This window comes from Somniosus microcephalus, chromosome 23 (assembly GCF_052327205.1).
Source record: "Somniosus microcephalus isolate GS21.2 chromosome 23, FLI_Smic_1.0, whole genome shotgun sequence".
NCBI classification, from domain to species: Eukaryota; Metazoa; Chordata; class Chondrichthyes; order Squaliformes; family Somniosidae; genus Somniosus; species Somniosus microcephalus.
This window is the reverse complement of record NC_141009.1, coordinates 54,212,691-54,233,160: the sequence shown is the minus strand read 5'-3', so window position 1 is coordinate 54,233,160 and position 20,470 is coordinate 54,212,691. Positions and strand designations below refer to the sequence as shown.

Genomic DNA, 20,470 nt, shown 5'->3' with positions numbered 1-20,470 from the left:
AACTACTACCATAAGTTTCTGCCAAATCTATCCATGGTGCTGCACCCGCTGAATGCTCTTTTGCAGAAAGAAGTACCATGGAAGTGGAGCGAGGACTGTTAGAAGGCCTTTCGCAAAAGCAAGGCATTGATCACCTCAGGAAGTGTTGGCTCACTTCAACCCAACACTACCTATTCGTTTAGCTTGTGATGCTTCTCCTTATGGTATTGGAGCAGTACTCTCACACAAGTGGCCAAATGGCTCGGAAAGGCCAGTCGCATTTGCATCCAGATCATTGACCTCCGCTGAGCGCAACTATGCTCAGATAGATAGGGAGGCTCTCAGCCTGGTGTGGGGAGTAAAGAAGTTTAATCATTACCTGCAGGGCCAGAAGTTTACATTGCTGACAGACCACCAGCCGTTGGTATCCATATTCAACCCTAAAAAGGGCGTTTCCATTATGACAGCGCAAAGGCTACAGAGGTGGTCCCTTTTCCTAGGGGCACACCAATATGACATAGAATACAAAGGATCAAAACAGCATGGGAATGCTGACGGTTTATCGCGCCTACCGTTGCCAACGGTAGAAGAGGCGCCTACAGTGGACCCAGTGGAGATGTTCCACTCAACCATAGTGGAATGTCTACCAGTAACAAATTCTACCATTGAAAAAGAAACGAGAAATGACCCGACTCTCTCTCGAGTCTACGATTTAACGGTGAAGGGATGGCCAGCACATGGCGAACCACTGTTGCCAGCATTCTCGCAAAGAAGAGAACAGCTGTCAGTGTGCCGAGGAACCTTGATGTGTGGATCCAGAGTGGTGATTCCACCCAAACTCCAGGATAAAGTGCTAAAGGAGCTTCACGAGGGGCATCTGGGTGGAGTGAAAATGAAGAACCTAGCCAGAGCGTTTGTGTGGTGGCCAGGTATCGATGGAGACATCGAAGAAATGACCAAGAGCTGTCTAGGATGCCAGAAGGTCCAAAACGCCCCACCACAAGCCCCTCTACATCCATGGGAGTGGCCCTCATCTCCATGGCAAAGGGTACATATCGACTTTGCTGGTCCATTTATGGACTCAATGTTCTTAATCGCGGTGGATGCACACTCCAAGTGGCCAGAGGTAATAAAGATGTCCACCACCACCACGGAAAAAACCATCACAGTATTAAGGACCATATTTGCCAGGAATGGGCTGCCGGAACAGATCTGTTCTGATAATGGACCGCAATTCGTGTCCGAAGAATTCAGGAAGTTCTTAAACAATGGGGTTAAGCACTACACGTCCGCCCCATACCATCCCGCCACCAATGGATTAGCTGAAAGGTTTGTCCAGACCTTCAAGAAGGCCATAAAGGCCATGGGTAATGAAGACATAAATCTACAACATAAGGTGGCAAATTTCTTGTTGGCGTACAGGAATGCAACACATGCGGTCACAAACCAAACTTCCCGCCATGATGTTTTTCAATAGAAGATTAAGATGCCGGCTGGATTTGATCAAGCCAAACCTCAGAAGGGACGTAGAGAACCGGCAATTTCAAGGCATGAATGAAAGGCCAACTAGAACCTTCCAGATAGGTCAACAAGTTTTGGCCCGGGACTACCGTACCGAGAAATGGCAGCCTGGAACTATTTGCACACGACTAGGACCGCTGATGTATACCGTGGACATTGGTGAAAGCATAATAAGGCGCCATGTTGACCAGATCATAGAGTCATCCGAAAAGGGACAACCTACTCCACAACTCTATACGCCTAATGATGAAGCAGAGATACCCATAGTATCTACCTCCGATCCGGTGATACTGGAATCAGATGAACCCGACACTGGCATTCAAGCCAAATCGACCTTACCAAAAGAACCTACTACACCACCGAAAACGACTACACCACCGAGGCGTTATCCGGACCGAGTCAGGAAGCCTCCAGAGAGACTGAATCTGTGAACTGTTGTATATAAAGTTGTGTATATATGTTATGTTAATGGGGAATATATACTGTTAAGCTAAAAAGGGAGGATTGTGGTGTATGTAACCGTTCCACCTTTAAGAGAACTATTTTAAGAGTTACACTACTTTATCTTGGCTGCTGTATACTGTAATACCGGTGGTGACCACACCGGTATATAAGTGCTGTGTAATGATTTATTGGGCAGTTCCGCCCTGACCTTCGACTAGTAAAGACCTGTTAAAAGTTACTCTTGTGGTCTGTGTAGTAATTCTCATTATAACACACAGACTTAACAAGTCCTGTCCATCTCTCTGTTTCTGAGTGCTGTTCAACCCTCTCACTGTTTCTAGGAATAGGAACAGGAATAGGTCATTCAGCCCCTCCAGCCTGTTCCACCATTCAATTCGATATGTACCTTATCTCCATCTACTCACCTTGGTCCTGCCCATCTCTTTCTTGCTCCAGGAGAGTCCTGTCCTCCTCTCTCTTTCTGTGAGAATGCCGTATCTCCCCCCGCCCCCTCTCTGAGTCCTGTCCTTCTCTCTCTCTCTGTCCTGTCCATCCCTTTCTTTCGGTGAGAATGCTTTCTCTCCTCTCGCTCTCTTTCTGTGAGAATGCTTTCTCTCCTCTCGCTCTCTTTCTGTGAGAATGCTTTCTCTCCTCTCGCTCTCTCTCTCTCCGAGTCCTGTCCATCTCTCTCTTTCTGTGAGAATGCTTTCTCTCCTCTCGCTCTCTCTCTCCGAGTCCTGTCCATCTCTCTCTTTCTATGAGAATGCTTTCTCTCCTCTCTCTCTCTCTCTCCGAGTCCTGTCCATCTCTCTCTTTCTATGAGAATGCTTTCTCTCCTCTCTCTCTCTCTCTCTCTCCGAGTCCTGTCCATCTCTCTCTTTCTATGAGAATGCTTTCTCTCCTCTCGCTCTCTTTCTGTGAGAATGCTTTCTCTCCTCTCGCTCGTTCTCTCCGAGTCCTGTCCATCTCTCTCTTTCTATGAGAATGCTTTCTCTCCTCTCGCGCTCTCTCTCTCTGAGAATGCGGTCTGTCTGTTTCTCTGTCTGTCTGTTTCTCCTTCTGTCCCCCCCACCGTAGCCATCGTCCTCATTCATGAAACTACTAAATAAAATTTCTGCTACTGATTGCATCTGATCAATAGCTTCAAAGTATAAAATACTGAAGAGAGGACAGAGAATCTGTCAGCATACAGATATCTCCTTAAGCGAGGCACTGATAGGCCCCAGTGAGGACACACTAGCTCTCATTGTAACATTTAGGATTGTGTGACAATTCAGGGCAATGGACTTCCATTCGGATGTGAACTCTATGAGCTAGTTGGGGGGTGGGCTGTCTGTCTATGAGGGCAACTGTTCCACAGGCCTAGATGCATTAATTATTATAACTGGGTTAACGTAGACCCATAGGGACCATGGGCTTCGAAAGGCAATTTATGGGCTGGCCTGTCCCAGATTCTCAGCAACTGTATCATTGGACTCAAACACTCCATGTTCACAGGAACTTCCTTCACATACTTAAGGCATTGCTTGTTGCTTTCAGCTTTTTCGGAGCCTGAAAAACCTGATGATCCCTCATCGAATGTCCTTTGAGTCTCCATTGGAGCTTTCAGCGCAAGGTATGTCAAGGTTTTTCTGCTGTATCAAGAGGGTAGTCAACTTTCCAATGTTCATCATAGCAAATGCTGGGAGAATTGGGGATTTGCGACACATGCCTGATACCATTGGTGAGGTCAGAGATGTCCTTGAGTAGCAAGTTTGTTCTCTTTTGAAGGTTAATGGCTTGTTCCAACCCCTCTGAAAAATGTTGCATATGCTCGCATTTAAAAAAAAATAAAAAATTAAAAAAAAATTAAGAAACCTGATCGAAGGGCCAAGGATGGAAATGCAAAATCCCTACCACAGTGATGCCAAACAAACCTACGGAGTGCAGGAGGACAGTAAGGCCCTGGGGTAGAATGAGAGCGGGTAGGACACTGTTCAAGAAGTCTTGATTTCAGTGCAGCGAGAACGCAGGGAGGAGGAAGAGCGTGTAGGATAGTGTGACGAGAGTATCTGGTTAGTCTGGCATCTCCACTGGTAGAACACAGGAACGGGAGGAGGCCATTCGGCCCCTCGAGCCTGTTCCGCCATTCAATTAGATCACGGCTGATCTGTATCTCAACTCCATTTTAACTATCTTACCCGCCTTTGCTCTATATCCTTTGCTTCACTTACCTGACAGAAATATGTCAATCTCAGTCTCGAAACTTCAAATGACCTAGCCTAAACAGCTTTTTGGGGATTAGGAGTTCCAGATTTCTACTACACTCTGTGTGAAGTAGTGCTTCCTGATTTCACTCCTGACTGGCCTGGCTCAAACAGACTGCCTTTATGCTTGGGGAATGGCAGTTGTAAAGATGGGGTGTGGTTAATATCTATCCTCAGTGGCTCAAGAGGTTAATCATAGAAGTTTACGGCACAGAAGGAGGCCATTCGGCCCATTGTGTCTGTGCCGGCTGAAGAAAAGCTCTCCAGCCTAATCCCACTCTCCAGCTCTTGGTCCGTAGCCTTGCAGGTTACGGCACTTCAAGTGTATATCCAAGTACTTTTTAAATGTCATTAGGGTTTCTTCCTCTACAACCCTTTCAAGCAGTGAGTTCCAGACCCCCCACCACCCTCTGGTGTCTACTGCACCACACAGACCCAGAAAATCCCATAGTCTGTGCTGCGTAACCTCTACCAGAGTGGGCACCGCATCCCTCAACTAGACAGAGAGTGAAGATCAGCTCGGGCTCCTGGTGCTAGTGAGCCCTGCTGGATGTTTCTGTGGGTGGAAGTCCTGTGAAGACGGGATTGGACTTGGCTGTGACGGCCCGCACAGTGAATTAGCCTGCCAGTGCTGACTATCGAGGCCCACACACAAAGAACGGGTACTTGGGTGAGGTACAGCAGATATTGCCATGGAACCATACCCCAGTATGAGGTAGCACTTGCAGGAAAGAAGGGAAGAAAACTGGGGAAAAATACACACTTTTCTAACTTGCATTGTAATTATGTATGTCTTCTACTCAACATGTGATATGGGCTCAATTCTGGGTATCGTCTTTTATAGTTAGAAACCGTCTTTAGAAGAACAGTCACTAAAGGTTACAAAATGATTGGGCCTTGAGTGGAAATTTCACAAGGTGCTGACTTCCTGATTACCAAGTAATATGGAATGACAAGATCAGTAATAATTTGGCTCTCATGATTTTATGACCATTATCTTTGATGAACCCTTTTACTGATGGTTGTCATGTTGAATTACAGGGAAGCGGATGATAGAGACGTACTTTGACTTTCGTCTCTATAGACTCTGGAAATCCAGGCAGCACTCAAAGCTGCTGGACTATGATGACATCTTGTGAGACAGCGGAAGACTCGGAATTGGAATAATCACTTGTAACCGCTCTTATCGAGAAAGATGTCTCCTCAATACCGGAGGCAAACAGATGACAGAGGGTCTCCGAAGGGACGGAGAAGAGGCAGAAGACATCTCTGTTGTATCTTATTCGGATGAAGAAAGACTTAACGGAAGTCGTGGTAAAGAATGGAGAAGAGAGGTTAGGGCCTTTGTCTCTGAGTAGATGGAGCAGGAATCTGAATTTTTCTTTCTGCAGAATGAGGCCAATCCAGGTCAAGACAGGAGAGCTCGGGTTATTTTTTTCATCCCAAAGTCCTTATGCAAAGGACGGGACCGAATAGGTCAGCTGTTGGAACCCTGGCAAAACCAGAGCGTGCCAAACCAGATTTTTTGAAGGTTCTAACGATGGAAAATTTGAAATTATCCATGGGCGCGGCTTGAAACATGTGTGCGGCCTGGAGCGTCTGCGAGATGTTCTTGAGGACCTTGGCGTAGAGACAGGTTTCGTTTATAAAAAAAAAAAATAGCTAAAGGTTTTATTAAATATAGGTACATTGGATTTTTAATCAAATAGTGGTAATTATAAGAGTTATTTGGTAAGAGTGTCTCAGTAGTTAGGATATTTCATCTATTTGAGAATATGACGCAGTGGATTCCCAGTAACGTTGCTTGCAGCTTGACAACCGAGCACTGACGACAAGCATGAAAGGAACCAATTCAGTGGTTCACAAAGTTCAAAGGTTGATTCTCCAAGCAGCAGCATCAAGGGGTACCTTTTCTGTGATGAAGTAACCTCATAGTCTTTACTTTGTTGATTACAGTTCGAACATCCTTGTGTCTAATAGGCGTGACAGAGTAGTAGTAACAGCTACGCGGGCTTTATCATGTTTTAAGCAAAGGTGACAGACAGTAGGACATAATAATCACAAGGAACCAAAAAATGAGCTTATTGGGTAAAATGATGAACAAGAGTATTGACGATAAGAGGAGCTGGGTGCAATCTATTGTGATATAAGCTTCATTAGATTGGTTATGAACACCAGCAGCATTGTTTTCATCTGATTGGAGATACCGTGATGGTCTTTGTTGTCCAAATCTGGATTCTTCTCAACTCCAGGATAGATCTGTTGCACCAGCGATGGTCTGAATGTGAGCTATTGACTTTTATTGATAGACACACTGGCATCGATTGCATTCAAAGGTTATTTATACTTCACTCCATTACATCATCATGGCAAATAGCATTCTTAAAATGGTTGCTTGGCATCGCCATGGAGATCTTTTATTGTTGCGATTTAGGCTAGGTTGTCTAGGTTAGAAGCTGCCCCTTTACTTAAGATATTACTGTAGTCCAAGGCCTTTCAGTAAAGAATATTCTAGCATGTGTCGCAATGGTAGTCTGTGCCAACTAAAGGGGAAACGCTCAAACTCATCTTCAGTCAGCTGCCTTTCAGGTAACTCCTTCAATTCTTGTGACAGGATGTCAGATCGTTTTAAGCAGTAAGGTTTCATTCTCTGTCACAGTAAAATGCGCCAACAACTAGGCTCATTTCAGTAGCCAGACTGTTGGCTTCACGGGTGGCGGGAGGGGAGACACCCAACGACTTTAACCTTCCGAGGCCCAAAGAGTTCTACTTGCAGGTTTATGAGCACCAAATGGATTTTTTAATCGCAATTTTCTCCACATAAACCCTTAAATTAAACGGTGCCATATTATCGGGCAAACACTTAACGGGATTGTATCAGATGATTTTTTTTCCCACTATTTTAAAGGGACTAACACCCCATTAAAAGAAGTCATTTCAGATATACGCGTCAAGTGTTTATATGTTAACAGAGCTCAGCCTCGCCAGGCGCCAGTAATCAGTGAAACATGTTTCCTACATGTAACAGAATGCAGTGGGAACAATGTATTAACACAGGAGTCACAAGTTAATTATGGATGAGGAAGGCCATTCAGCCCATCTTAATTAATCCCTCCAGGAACACCCGGCCATGCCCCACTTCAGTATCTGGTTGGTTCTTTGATTGATTCCAGGGTTTTCTCTTCTTCTGCTCTGTGCGGCAGGTCCATTCCAAGTGTTGATCACTCCCTGTCATGAAGAATTTCTTGATATTCTGTCTTGGGGATTGACTTCAGTAGAAGACCTGCCGAAACCCTGGAGAAATGGCGTAAACGCTGCTTGCGTCATTTCTCCAGGGTTTAGCGCGGAACTTCCACCAGAATTACGCCAGACAATCAGGAGACGCCCCCACCCCCACCCCAGGAAATTCAACCTTTTTAAATTTACCTTTTACAACTTTCAACCTCTGGCCGCAGTCCTACTCTTGCAATTTATTTTAAATTAAAATTGCAGATTTAACTTGTGCATTCCCTTAAATGTCCCCTCTGCCACCCCTTGCAGCGCTCTCTGAAAATTGGGTTGCCGGCTCCAGTTTAGGGACAGTCCAGTTATCGGAAGTCCAGCAGTAGTTCGGGTTTTAAAATAAGTACATTTTTTCCCCACCTATTTCCATGTCTCATGAGTTATTGGTGATTGTCATCATCATTGAAGCAGACCTCAGAACTCGAGCCTTGGCCCCCCCCCCCCCGCCCGCCCCCTGCCATGCTCAATCTTGCCCCCACCCAATTTCAGCCTTGACAAAGGTGGCAACCCTACCTGAGAGAAAGGAGAAATATAAACCGTGTGACTGATTTAAGATGGTGATCCTGAGTTCTCTCATTCCTTTACTGCCTGTATTGAACGGTAGGACACAAAAAGAACCCACACTCTACTGCCGCTCAACACTGAGGCCAGTGCAGTTGCTATGGCAATATCTTAATGGGTCCATCCTTGAACTTGGTGCCGCTCTTAAACCTGATGCTAAGACAACGGCCTGAAAGTTGCTAAAGACTGCAACAAACCCTTCGAGATTGAGTTGGACTGGTTTTTGAAAACTTGAATTTTTACTTATTTACCTTGATCTCCAACATTAGGCCAACTTTGGTGTAGGTTGAGCGCAGGGTACTAGGTGAGTGGATGATCTTACTACAGTAATTGGTTCAGATGAAGCTATAAGCCACAAGAGCGCATCTGAGCCCAGGAAGGCGATCGATCCCTCGTGGTCACTCCCACCCACCCAGTATGAATTGTAATAGATACAGTAGTGTTATTTGGAATAATTATAGCCTGTGTTTGGAGGAGGGGAGGCAGTTGTTTTGGCAGACTTCACAACATCATCACTGTTTGATCAAATTGGTGACGTGAGCCTGGCAAGATTATGGGGATTTGCTGTGTAGTGGATCAGTGGGAGATCATGTACTTTATATCTCTAATATTAGACTGATTATATCATTTAAAATACAGGCGCATACACCAAGAGTAGATGTGAGCCCTCACAGGCAAAGCCTGAGAGTACAATTGTGGTTTAATGTTTGGCTGTTTAACTAACTCTTGGGGCAGAATTCTTTTTTCTTGATTAAACTAGATTGGCAAGATTGGAAACCCATTAAATTCTCCTTATGAAGAGTCATTCATATTGAAGTACTGGCTTGAGAGCTATTGTGCTGAGTGACCATGTGTTGCTTATATAACGCCCACCTTGAGTTGCCCTTGATATCTCACAGCCTGATATATAACGTAAGCATTAAGAATTTCTGTGGGTTACATTGAGCGAAGATCTTCGTACGTTTGATAAATATGACTGGTCTTTGAGGGGCCAAACATTGACTGGAGGGTTAATGAAGGGGGAAACTGAATTTATTTTTAAGGGCCTTTGTAACCCAGGGCCAGTAGACTGGAGACAGCAGTCCATGCTGGTCTCTCTACACCCTTTGCACTTAAATTCATGACAAAAAAAAAAAATCGCAGCCAAGAAAATGTCTGAGCCTGGCAGAAGGATCAAAAGTGAAGATCCTGCATGTCTCAGCCCCCCAGCGGCCGTGAGTCACCGGTGGTGGGGGAGAGCGTTCTCCGTAATGAAGCTGCGGTCTTTTTCCCGGATGCCAGTGCGTGCTCAATGAGCGGTGGTTCACCGGGCTAAAATACCAAAAAAAAACAATTTCCCCGCTTTGGTGCTGACTGTGCTTTAGGGTGACAGCTGGCAAGAAGATCAGTCTTACTGCCTGCTGGTGCTGCTCGCTGAATACCAATGCCCACTGGCATCAGTTGGCAGGGAACTTAGCGAACCATCCTCTCCCACACACATGACGGCTCCTCAACTGATTCCAAGGTTATCATGTACAGCACAAGCGTTACTGCTGACTGGTGTTGTCAGTGGGCCGGTATAGTGTTGTCTTTCGGATTATTTACGTGTATTGGCGACTGTACACCTCAGCGAAATATCACACGTCTGTGAGATGCTCTTAATTGGTCGCCTGTTATTGTTTCAACCACTGCCGTCACCAGTGAATAGAGCTCAAGGTGCTCTCTCGAGACACGACCCAATTTTGGAAGAACAAAACTCTATAATTCTACTGCTCGGTGCATTTCATTGTTCAAATGAAAAAGGCTCATCACCCCTCCTCCAACCTCCTCTACCCACCCCCAACACCCCCCCCACCCCTCCTTCAACCTCCTCTACCCCCCCCAATCCCCCCCACCCCTCCTCTACCCAACCCCCCACCCCTCCTTCAACCCCCCACCCCTCCTTCAACCTCCTCTACCCCCCCCACCCCTCCTTCAACCTCCTCCACCCCCACCCCGCCTTCACCCTCCTCTACCCACCCCCACCCCTCCTTCAACCTCCTCTACCCGCCGCCAAACCCCCTTCTTAACCATTCCCATCTCCTACTCGGGTGCTTTCTCTCTCTTCCCCCCCCCCCCCCCCTGTCCCCCCAATACTTTGTAAAACACTTCTACATGATGGGCCCTGTATAAATCCCAAGTTGTTGACACACCCACCGTTACACTTTATTTGAAGCCCTGGTGACATTGGCAACAGTCCCTGTAGAAGCTATCTAGATAGGTTGGGTTTCAGTAGCGTTAGATTGTTTATGCTATGACGTGTGAAAAGTGAGCATGTAACGTCTTATCCTGGTCACGTACTCTGTCTGTCTTTGCATTTGACATTACAAGAGAAAGCAAAGGGGATTGACTGCAAGCAGACAGATCGCCTCTTGTGTCACTTGCCTCGGCTGCAAGCCCTTGGTCAGTCCTGTTTGTTGCATCTATATTGTGTAATACTCAGGTCACCTGTAACGTGTTAACAGTGTTAATTGATAGTCATTAATAGGCAATATAAACGTTAACTACTGTAGAGAAAATGGAACAAGTCTTGATCTAGTGACCTGCCAGGGACTCTGCTCCATGTGCGAGCACCAGACTGCAACTTCACAATGATTTGATCAACTGATATAAAAAATAATTAAACTGCTGGCCTTTAGCTCACCCTAACTAAACAAGCTTATGTGAGATTGATGTTATAAAGCTGGGATTTCATTGTGAAGTACCTGAGGCCAATACATCAGCCTCAGTCATTGAAGAGAGGGCCCCTAAATAACAAAAAAAAATCTGCATTTAAACAGTGCCTTCATGACCTCCGGATGCCCCAATGAAGTACTTTTTGAAGTGTAGTCACTGTTGTAATATAGGAAACACAACAGCCAATTTGCGCCCACAAACAGCAATGAGATAAATGACCAGATAATCTGTTTTAGGTGTTGGTTGAGGGATAAATGTTGGCCAGGACACGGGGGGAAAACTCCTCAGTTCTTTTTCGAAATAGTGCCATGGGATCCTTTATGCCCACCTGAGAGGTCAGATGGGGCCTCAGTTTAACGTCTTATCCGAAAGACGGCACCTCCAACGGTGCAGCCCTCCCTCAGTACTGTACTGGAATATCAGCCTAGATTATGTGATCAGGTCTCTGGAGTGGGACTTGAACCTGCAACCTTCTGACTCGGAGGCAAGAGTGCCAGCAACTGAGCCACGACTGACAGCTAATGCCACTTAACATTCTCCATTCCTGAAGGCGGCGCCTCATCCTGGGATACGTTCCTTGGCCGTTGGCATTATCCTGGTCTCAGCATCGGGGTTTGTTTGGAATATTAATAGTCCTCGGACTCCGAGGCCCTTCATTCCCGTGCACCGTTGATTTACTCTCGGAGCTGTGGCTCTCTCGGATTGAGTGGAAGAAGTTAAGCCCCAGTTAGCGCCAGCACACCTGCATTGTCTTTGCACAGGTGGCAGAGGCTTGTATCTGGAGACTGCGGTCTAATACTGGAGGGCATCGGCGGGTATAAGTCATTGTCAGACATGTGGTAAAACAATACGAACATCTAACCACCCCCCCCGTAACAAAAAAAACACGAGAACGGGCGAGCTTAGAGCTGGTTCGCAGGGTCATTCAGTTCGTGCGATCAAATGGACACACCGACCCTGCCCCCTTAAAATCCCTTTTAAGCTTCATATCTGGATAGTGATCTTGTCCCTTTAATTGTGCCTAAATGGTCACCCTGCCCCATTAACTTCTCCCCCTCCTCCTCATCCCCTGGCACTGTCAGAGGGGGGTTGGCACAGCTGACTCACTACTGTGTTCCAACTTTAGTGCCACGCTAGTGCCCATCGGTCTGCTGGATAAATTGCTAACCTCACACATCACACAGGATGGCTGAGGCTGACACCAGTGATGGGTACTCATTGATATAGGTAAGTAAATGAAGGATTGTTTTGCCAGGTTGCAGTCCTAGTGTACAGTATATAAAGTATTTATCACATGAGATTAGTGTGAGATGGTGATAATTGAGTTTAGGTTATTGATTAGCAGGTGTTTAAATCTCCATACATTTAAAGTCTACTGTTCCTGACCACGTGTGACCGCGAGGGTGCGTTCTTCCCCAGCTGCTTCAGGTAGAAAGGCCTCGACTGGGCTGAATTTACCTGCTTTAAGACGGCACGTCTTGTGCCGGAGGCCAAGTTATGATTTAAACTACAGTTGATGTTACCAACAAGTTCAATACACTGCAAAAAAAAAAAAAAAAATCTTCCTTGTGTTAACACCCACCCCCCCCCCCCCCCATTCCCTTTCCCCTGAACCCCCCTTTCCCCTAATCCCTGACTATTTTCGGGACTGACCCATAGGTGCCACAGTGTGACCTCCTGCGGTAAATCCCATTCATTTCTACACTCGCTGCGTGCAGTGCAATTTGCTGCCCAGATACCATGACTTTGTCTAAAGAGATGGCAGAGGTGGCGAGAATGCCAGGTCTGAGTTAGAGCGCGAGATGAACCAGGCGTTAAGAGAGTAACGTCCAGGCACCGGCACTCTAAACACCACAGCACGATCGTGGCGGAAGGACACCTCTCGCAGACTCCCTGCGGTTCCTCGCAATCGCACCCTGTGCTTGGAATAGTGGGTTAAGAATAAATCGTCCTTATCGGGCATCTGGGATCAGACCCATTGAATTGAATCTCCAGGCACAGGAAGGTGTGTGATCGCAGCAGCGTGTAAACTGATTCAGTTTCACTATGTGCACCTTCAGCCTATCATAAACTGCTGTGGCACAGTGCTGGTTCAAAGAGTATGCCATCATGGTTATCATAGACTGATGTGGCACAGTGCTGGTTCGGAGAGTGTGCCATCATGGTTATCATAGACTGATGTGGCACAGTGCTGGTTCGAAGAATTTGCCATCATGGTTATCATAGACTGCTGTGGCACAGTGCTGGTTCGGAGAGTGTGCCATCATGGTTATCATAGACTGCTGTGGCACAGTGCTGGTTCGGAGAGTGTGCCATCATGGTTATCATAGACTGCTGTGGCACAGTGCTGGTTCGGAGAGTGTGCCATCATGGTTATCATAGACTGATGTGGCACAGTGCTGGTTCAGAGAGTGTGCCATCATGGTTATCATAGACTGATGTGGCAGTGCTGGTTCGAAGAATTTGCCATCATGGTTATCATAGACTGCTGTGGCACAGTGCTGGTTCGGAGAGTGTGCCATCATGGTTATCATAGACTGCTGTGGCACAGTGCTGAAATTGAAGCTTCAAAGAACATTTGGGCAGGAAGCATTTTAAAAGGTCAGTCAGTAACCAGCCTTGAGGTGGCTTTGATTTCAGCAGTCAACTGGTTGAAACTCAGTTGTAAGAAAAAGCAGCTTCGTAGACCAAAGCAGAACATCAGCCCACCTTAATCACTGCTCGCTGCACAGACACCACCCCAGCTGTGTGCGGGCAGAGCCTTTGACTGGGTGTTGTTAGAGTCCAGGACATGTACCCGGTGACCCAAGAACATGCCCACCCACCCCCTCCCCCCCGGGGTTTTCTCTCTATTTAAATTCCATTGAGCCATTATGTCTGGTTGTTTCGGTCAAAATATTTGGACTTTGATATTTGGCGCACTGCTACCCAGGAGAGTTTGATGTGCAGCACAGTGCTGGTTAGAAGATTTTGTTACTTGGCATGGTCCTGGTTAAGTGTTTGATATTTGGCATGATGCTAGTTAGGAGAGTTTGATGTTTGGCACTGTGCTGGCCAAGGATGGTTTGATATTTGCTGTCATACCGACTAAGAATAGTTTTTGATATTTGGAATAGTGCTTGTTAGGAATTTGGTATTTCGCTCAGTGATGGTTAGGAGTGATTGATTGGCATGGTGCTGGTTATGATAGGTTGATGTTTGGCGTGGTGCTGGTTACGATAGGTTGATGTTTGGCGTGGTGCTGGTTACGATAGGTTGATGTTTGGCGTGGTGCTGGTTAGGGCTGTTTGACCAGGCCTGCCTTTGTTTGGTCTTTTGCCATGTGTCATGTCTGAGCTTGTTTCAATTTGCCTTTATATAGTTTCTTTAAAGCACAGATTTTCTATTTTATCTCCGTGAAATAACTGTGTTGAACACTTGGAGCAATAAAGTCACAGTGCAGTGCTGGCGTTCTGAGAGATGGCTCCCGCGCTCCCCCTGCACAGGCTGCACTCACACCAGTCCCACCACTTCTTTTCATTTGTACTGCAATTGCAAAGGGAACGAGGGGAAAGAGCCCAACCCGGTTAACCAGGAGGAGGAGTGGGTGTAACGTGGCGGTACATAGGTCCCAACTGGGTGGCTATTGGTTGGTTAAACCCTCGTTCAAATCCTAGCCTTGGGTTGTGCTGGGTTTTTCAGCTCTGTGTCCCGGTGAAAGGCCCACAGGCTTGGGAGGGTGGGACATTCTGACTCATGGGGGGACAAACAGCCGGCAAAAACCCAACTCCATCCAAATCAGACCGCCACTTCGAGCTGGCTCCAAGGCCCTGGCCAAATTCTACAGCCTAGCTGGGTTCAATTTGTAATTGTAGTAAATACTTCCCCTTTTCAACATCTTATTAATTTAATCGCGTTTTAAAACCGCTCAGAACAGAGTTGGTTGTAATTTTATATCCTGATGATTCCAGTTTCAGCCGAACATTCCCATTCTTCCCTTTCTTGCCCTCAATACTGATTGCGACAGGTTGGTTCCTGGTGTCAGCCTGCTCTGTGCTGCCCGAAAACATCCTCATTTTATCAACTAACCTGCTTCCAATCTTTTCGCAGCTTCAAAAAATCAATTGACATTACTTTGCAACTCTTCCCCACCCCCGCTACTTTGTTCCATTGCCCCTCCCCCGCACCCCCTCCCCCCCCTCCCCCGCACCCTCCCGTCCCCCTCCCCCGCACCCTCCCGTCCCCCCTCCCCCGCACCCTCTCGTCCCCCCTCCCCCGCACTTTGTACTTTTGCTCCCTCGCTCCCCCTTCCCCTGCACTCTCGCCCCGCTCTCTCGCCCCCCTTCCCCTTTCCCTGCACTCTCGCCCCCCCCTCCCCTTTCCCTGCACTCTCGCTCCCCTCCCCCGCACTCTCGCCCCCCCACCCCTTTCCCTGCACTCTTATCCTCCTTTCACCCCCTGCGTTGGCCCAGTTTATTTTTCTCCAGTTGTGGGTTGGTGCAGGCAATGTTGCTTCTCGAGTCAATGTCTTATCATGAAAACACCCAGCACTTTATGAGGCAGACATTAAATCTGATGCCAGACAGGTGTCCGAATACCTGCACCTCACCTCAGCTTCTCACCAAGTGTCAGGAACGTTCGGATGACTCCAGAAAAAAAAACCAGTGCAACCTGGCGAGAGATCAGCCCCTCCCCTGACTGAACTGCCACCTCATGTAGCCTAGTCTTCCAAAAACAATACATTGTGTGCCGTTTTTAAAAGATTGGCCTTAAGAAATAAAAATGCAGCCAAACCAAAAGGTCCTTTTGCATAGTGTGAGCGTGTTGTGCAGCAATGAGTTACAATGCAGCCTGGCCAGGCCCAGGGACGCCATCTCCTTCAACCCCGTGTGTTTTACCCGGCACTCTCTGATTAATATACAAATGTAAAGACAGCGGTTTCCTTCTCGAGCTATAAAGCTCCACACTTTCTGTATTTAACATTCGGTACCGATTTGAATAATCTTTATCGTTTTACAGTTTCAAGATGTTATTTAATAAACTGTTTTGAGAAAAAAAAACACACACCTGGTTTTTTAATTGCTTGTCTCAGACAGCGGTGAAATGATGATGCTTTGAGCAGTTCAGTGAGTCAGACGCTAGACTTCCTCCCTTTGCCTACATGACAACAGCACTCCAGAAGCAATCTATTGCTTGTGAAGTGCTTTGAGAAGTCCAGAAGACATCGTAAAGTCCCATATAAAAACGTGCACTTTCTTTGAATCTAATTATACTCATCGTCATGGGTAGGACTCTCACGCAGGCCTAAGAGGAAGAGTGCAGGCAAACACAGCAGCTAATTTGCACTCGGCAAGGTCCCACAACCAGCAAATGTTAATCTGTTATGGTGGTGTTGGTTGAGGATGGAAGTTTGGCCAGAGAACTGGGAGAACTCCCTCGTCTTCAAATAGTGCCATGAAATTATCTAGAATCATAGAATGGTTACAGCACAGAAGGCCATTCGGCCCGTCGAGCCCGTGTTGGCTCGCTGCAAGAGCACTTCAGCTAGTCCCACTCCCACCCTGCACATTTTTTTCCTTCAGGTACTTATCCAGTTCCCTTTTGAAAGCTACGATTAAGTCTGCCTCCACCACCCTTTCAGGCAGTGCATTCCAGATCCTCGCTGCATAAAAAAGTTTTCCTCATGTCGCCTTTGGTTCTTTTGCCAATCACCTTGAATCTGTGTCCTCTGGTTCTCGATCCTTCTGCCAATAGGAACAGGTTCTCTATCTACTCTGTCTAGACCCCTCATGATTTTGAACACCTCTATCAAATCTCCTCTCAACCTTCTCTGCTCCAAGGAGAACAACCCCAGCTTCTCCAGGTAACTGAAGTCCCTCATCCCTGGAATCATTCTCATAAATCTTTTCTGCACCCTCTCCAAGGCCTTCAAATCCTTCCTAAAGTGCGGTGCCCAGAATTGGACACAATACTCCAGTTGAGGCCGAACCAGTGTTTTATGCAGGTTCATCATAACTTTCTTGCCTTTGTACTCTATGCCTCTACATTTACCTAGTTTAATATCTCATCCAAAAGACATGAGAGAAAGAATTTCCATTTCGATAGCGCCTTTCACAATCTCAGGACATCCCAAAGCACCACACAGCCAACAAAGTACTTTTGAAGTGTAGTCACTGTTGTAAAGTAGGAAATGCGGCAGCTAATTGCGCACAACAAGGTCTCCCAAGCAGCGATGTGATAACGACCAGATAATCTGTTTTAGTGATCTTTGTTGAGGTACAAGTATTGGCTGGGACACCAGGGAGAACTCCCTTGCTACTATTTGAAATAGTGCCATGGGATCTTTTACATGCACCTGAGGGGGCAGTCAGGGCCTTGGTTTAATGTCTCATTTGAAGGACGGCATCTCTGACAGTGCAGCACTCCCTCAGCCTAGATTTTTGTGCTCAAGTCTATGGAGTGGGACTTGAACCCAAAATCTTCTGACTCAGAGGCTGGAGTGCTGCCCACTGAGCCACGGCTGACGACGCAGCTTTCACTCCGCACTGTACTGCAGTGTCAGTGCAGACTACGGGGCGACGCCCTGGCGTGGGACTTGACTCCGCAACCTTCTAATTTGGAGGTGAGAGTGCTACCCGCTGAGCCGAGCTGGCACTTAAGCTAAATAGTTGTGTCTCACTGTGAGTTCTGTGTAACAAAAATGGTAAATCTGTTTAGAAGGATGTGTTCACAATCTCATTGCACAGCGGCCAAAGGAAAGCTTCCACTGTTGTGAGAATGCAGGAAAGTTGGAGTGCAAGTTAAAGGGGAGAGAATGTTGGACCAAAGGCCCTTTTCCTGCTGGGAGCATTTCCTACATAATATGAAGGCTGTTTGTCTTGGTCCTGTATTCGTTTTGCACTCATGTATATTACCCTCCCCCACTGTGTATAGTTTCACTTCCTCTTTCCCGACTAACCTGGGAGGTTCCAGGTCTTGGCTCTTGGCTCCGCCCCTGACTTCTCTTACATAAAGATCCCAGGATCTGTATGACTCATTCCTGTGAACCAGTCGGCGTGTTGAGATGTTAGCTCTGATCTTAGTGATTAAAAGCCAACTTGTTTAAGTCTATAACTTCTAGTTTTGTGGTTATTGAAGGCACATCAAAGGCAAATAAAGATCATTGCAAAAAAAATTAAAGGGGAGGTTAGGAAAAAGTTCAGAAGGGCTAGAATGTGCAACTCTCTGCCAGAAACCAAAGTGCATAAATAGTTGAAAAGGTTGCCTGAAAAAGAGGAATATTGAAAGGCTGTGGGAAGCGAACAGGAGGTCAGGGTTAGGCTAGGTGGTTGACGTGCAGAGAAACCACCTCGTCTGGCACAGACCGGATGGGGTAATTTTGTAAGTCACTCTGCTGGCGGGGGAGAACCCCCCCAACTGAGGGCCCACGTCAAAGTCCACCTCTGCCTGAACTTCCGATATAGTCTCTCAGCAGGCAAGGCTCCCTCCGGCAGTGTGACGTCAGAAATTGGACCGATGGGGCCCCGTTGCTTTGCTGCAACACTCCATGATTCCTGTGTGTTTCAGATAGAGAAAGTAAAAAATTCCTTTCAGTCAGGGCTGGATTGAAACCTCAGCTCGAGAAGTGGAAAGGGCAGTATGCGAACCATCAGCATCATCTCCCAGTCCCCCGCTGCCTACAGCAATCAATAGAGTATCGACCCCTAAAGACGCCTAATCCCAATCATGTCCTTCGTTTGTCTCAAAAGCATTTGATTACAAAGCAAAACAGGCCCTTTTAATTAGCAAGGGGTCACATTTGAGATTCCCACTCGGGGGATCCCACCTTCAAAGCAACGTTGATGAATTGGAGAGAGTTGAGAAAAGGGTTCAGATAAAAGAAAAATTGTAGAATTTATAAGCCAACGGAATTCAATTTGCTTTCATTAGAGAGAAGTGGACTGAGAACAGACATACAGTTCTTTAAAGTGCTGAGTGCGTGGGGTGCTAGAACTAGAGGGCACGACACTGGAAAAGATTCTCCACTCAAAAAAAATAACACACACACACTTAGTCACATCCACACACTAATATACACAGTTTGTGACATTCTCGCACCCTCTCGCACCCACTCATACACACTCATACACTCACACAGAGGGACAGTGGCCAGAATTTTAATCTGGAGGCGGGTCGGGAGGGTTGGAGGGGGGTGGGGGGTGGTGGTTAGAAAGCGGTTGAGAAACCCGGGAGAACGGGTTTCCCGCAGGCTCTGCCAGATTTAACGGCAGGGCCTGATTAGCATTTGAAAGCTCTGTTTCCCACGCATGGCTAGCCAAATGGAGAGGCTGACTGGCTGCGGGAGGGTAGGCCTGCGGGAGGGTAGGCCTGCGGGAGGGTAGGCCTGCGGGAGGGTAGGCCTGCGGGAGGGTAGGCCTGCGGAGGAAAGTCAGAGAGAGATCGGAGACCTCGGAACAGGGGGGGTTGGGTGAGGCAGGGACGCTGGATCCAGGAGGTAAGTGGAAAGGCCTTTACCTCCTAGAACCAGCGGTCCTCACCTCCTTAAAGCTGGCGGGTTCCCCGAGGCCCAGGAAACCCAACCAGCCAGAGTTGAATTTGTAATGGTGGATTAACATGAGGCACGCCAGCTTCATTATAATATTTAAATGGGAGACCCGCCTCCTGGGAGCGGGTTGGCTGCCCGCCCCCTGTCCTGCCTCCATTAAAACTGGAAGTGGGCAGGTTGGGGTCGGAATTCAGTTTTTTTTAACTCTTTAACCTTCCACCCGACCCCAACCCACCCATTTTTGGGGGTTAAAATTCCCACCAGTGTGTCTGTACAAACACAGTACCTGCACACTCACCCTCATACACTCTCACAAACTTACACTGTGCCAGCACACTCACACAGAGGGTCAGTGTGTCGGTACACTCACACGGTACCTTAACACTCACACTCATGCACCCTCTCACACCCACCAATACACTCTCACAAACCTACACTGGTCTACACCAGTAGTGTGACACAGGCTACCAGTGAATCGGCAGCCCGCTTTACACAATGGCCGATTGTCTATTCCATTGGGAGCGGTCCCCGGCATAAGGTAAGCACTGAAATCGGGTTCCTAAACAGAAGCCGGTGTGGGGAGGGAGGGCAGGGCAGGGCAGGCCCAAGGATTTCTTCTAGGGTCTGGAGGAGCACTCCAAGGAATCACAACAACAACAACTTGCATTTATATAGCACCTTTAACGTAGTAAAATGTCCCAAGGTGCTTCACAGGTGTATTAAAAGACATAAAATTTGACACCGAGCCACATAGGAGAAATTAGGACAGGTGACCAAAAGCTTGGTCAAAGAGGTAGGTTTTAAGGAGCGTCATAAAGGAAGAAAGAGAGGTAGCGAGGCGGAGATGTTTAGGCAGTGAATTCCAGAGCTTAGGGCCTAGGCAACAGAAGGCACGGCCACCAATGGTTGAGCGATTATAATCAGGGATGCTCAAGAGGGCAGAATTAGAGGAGCGCAAATATCTCGGTGGGGTTGTGGGGCTGAAGGAGATTACAGAGATAGGGAGGGGCGAGGCCCTGGAGGGATTTGAAAACAAGGATGAGAATTTTAAAATGGAGGCGTTGCTTAACCGGGAGCCAATGTAGGTCAGCGAGCACAGGGGTGATGGGCGAATGGGACTTGGTGCGAATTAGGACATGGGCAGCCGAGTTTTGGATGACCTCAAGTTTACGTAGGGTGGAATTGGGAGGCCAGCCAGGAGTGCGTTGGAATAGTCAAG

At 47.2% G+C, this 20,470-nt stretch overlaps 1 protein-coding gene across 1 annotated transcript in view; it reads left to right on the top strand.

Moving 5' to 3' along the window:
- LOC147101856 (NMDA receptor synaptonuclear signaling and neuronal migration factor-like) overlaps nt 1–15,766 on the top strand; it is a 96,146-nt gene extending 80,380 nt beyond the window's left edge. Inside the window, exons 15-16 of the mRNA XM_085965851.1 lie at nt 3,484–3,559; nt 5,232–15,766. Coding sequence (XP_085821977.1) covers nt 3,484–3,559; nt 5,232–5,329 — 174 coding nt within the window. The 3' untranslated portion in view covers nt 5,330–15,766. The remainder of the gene's footprint in view (nt 1–3,483; nt 3,560–5,231) is intronic.
- Nucleotides 15,767–20,470: the final 4,704 nt, after the last annotated feature.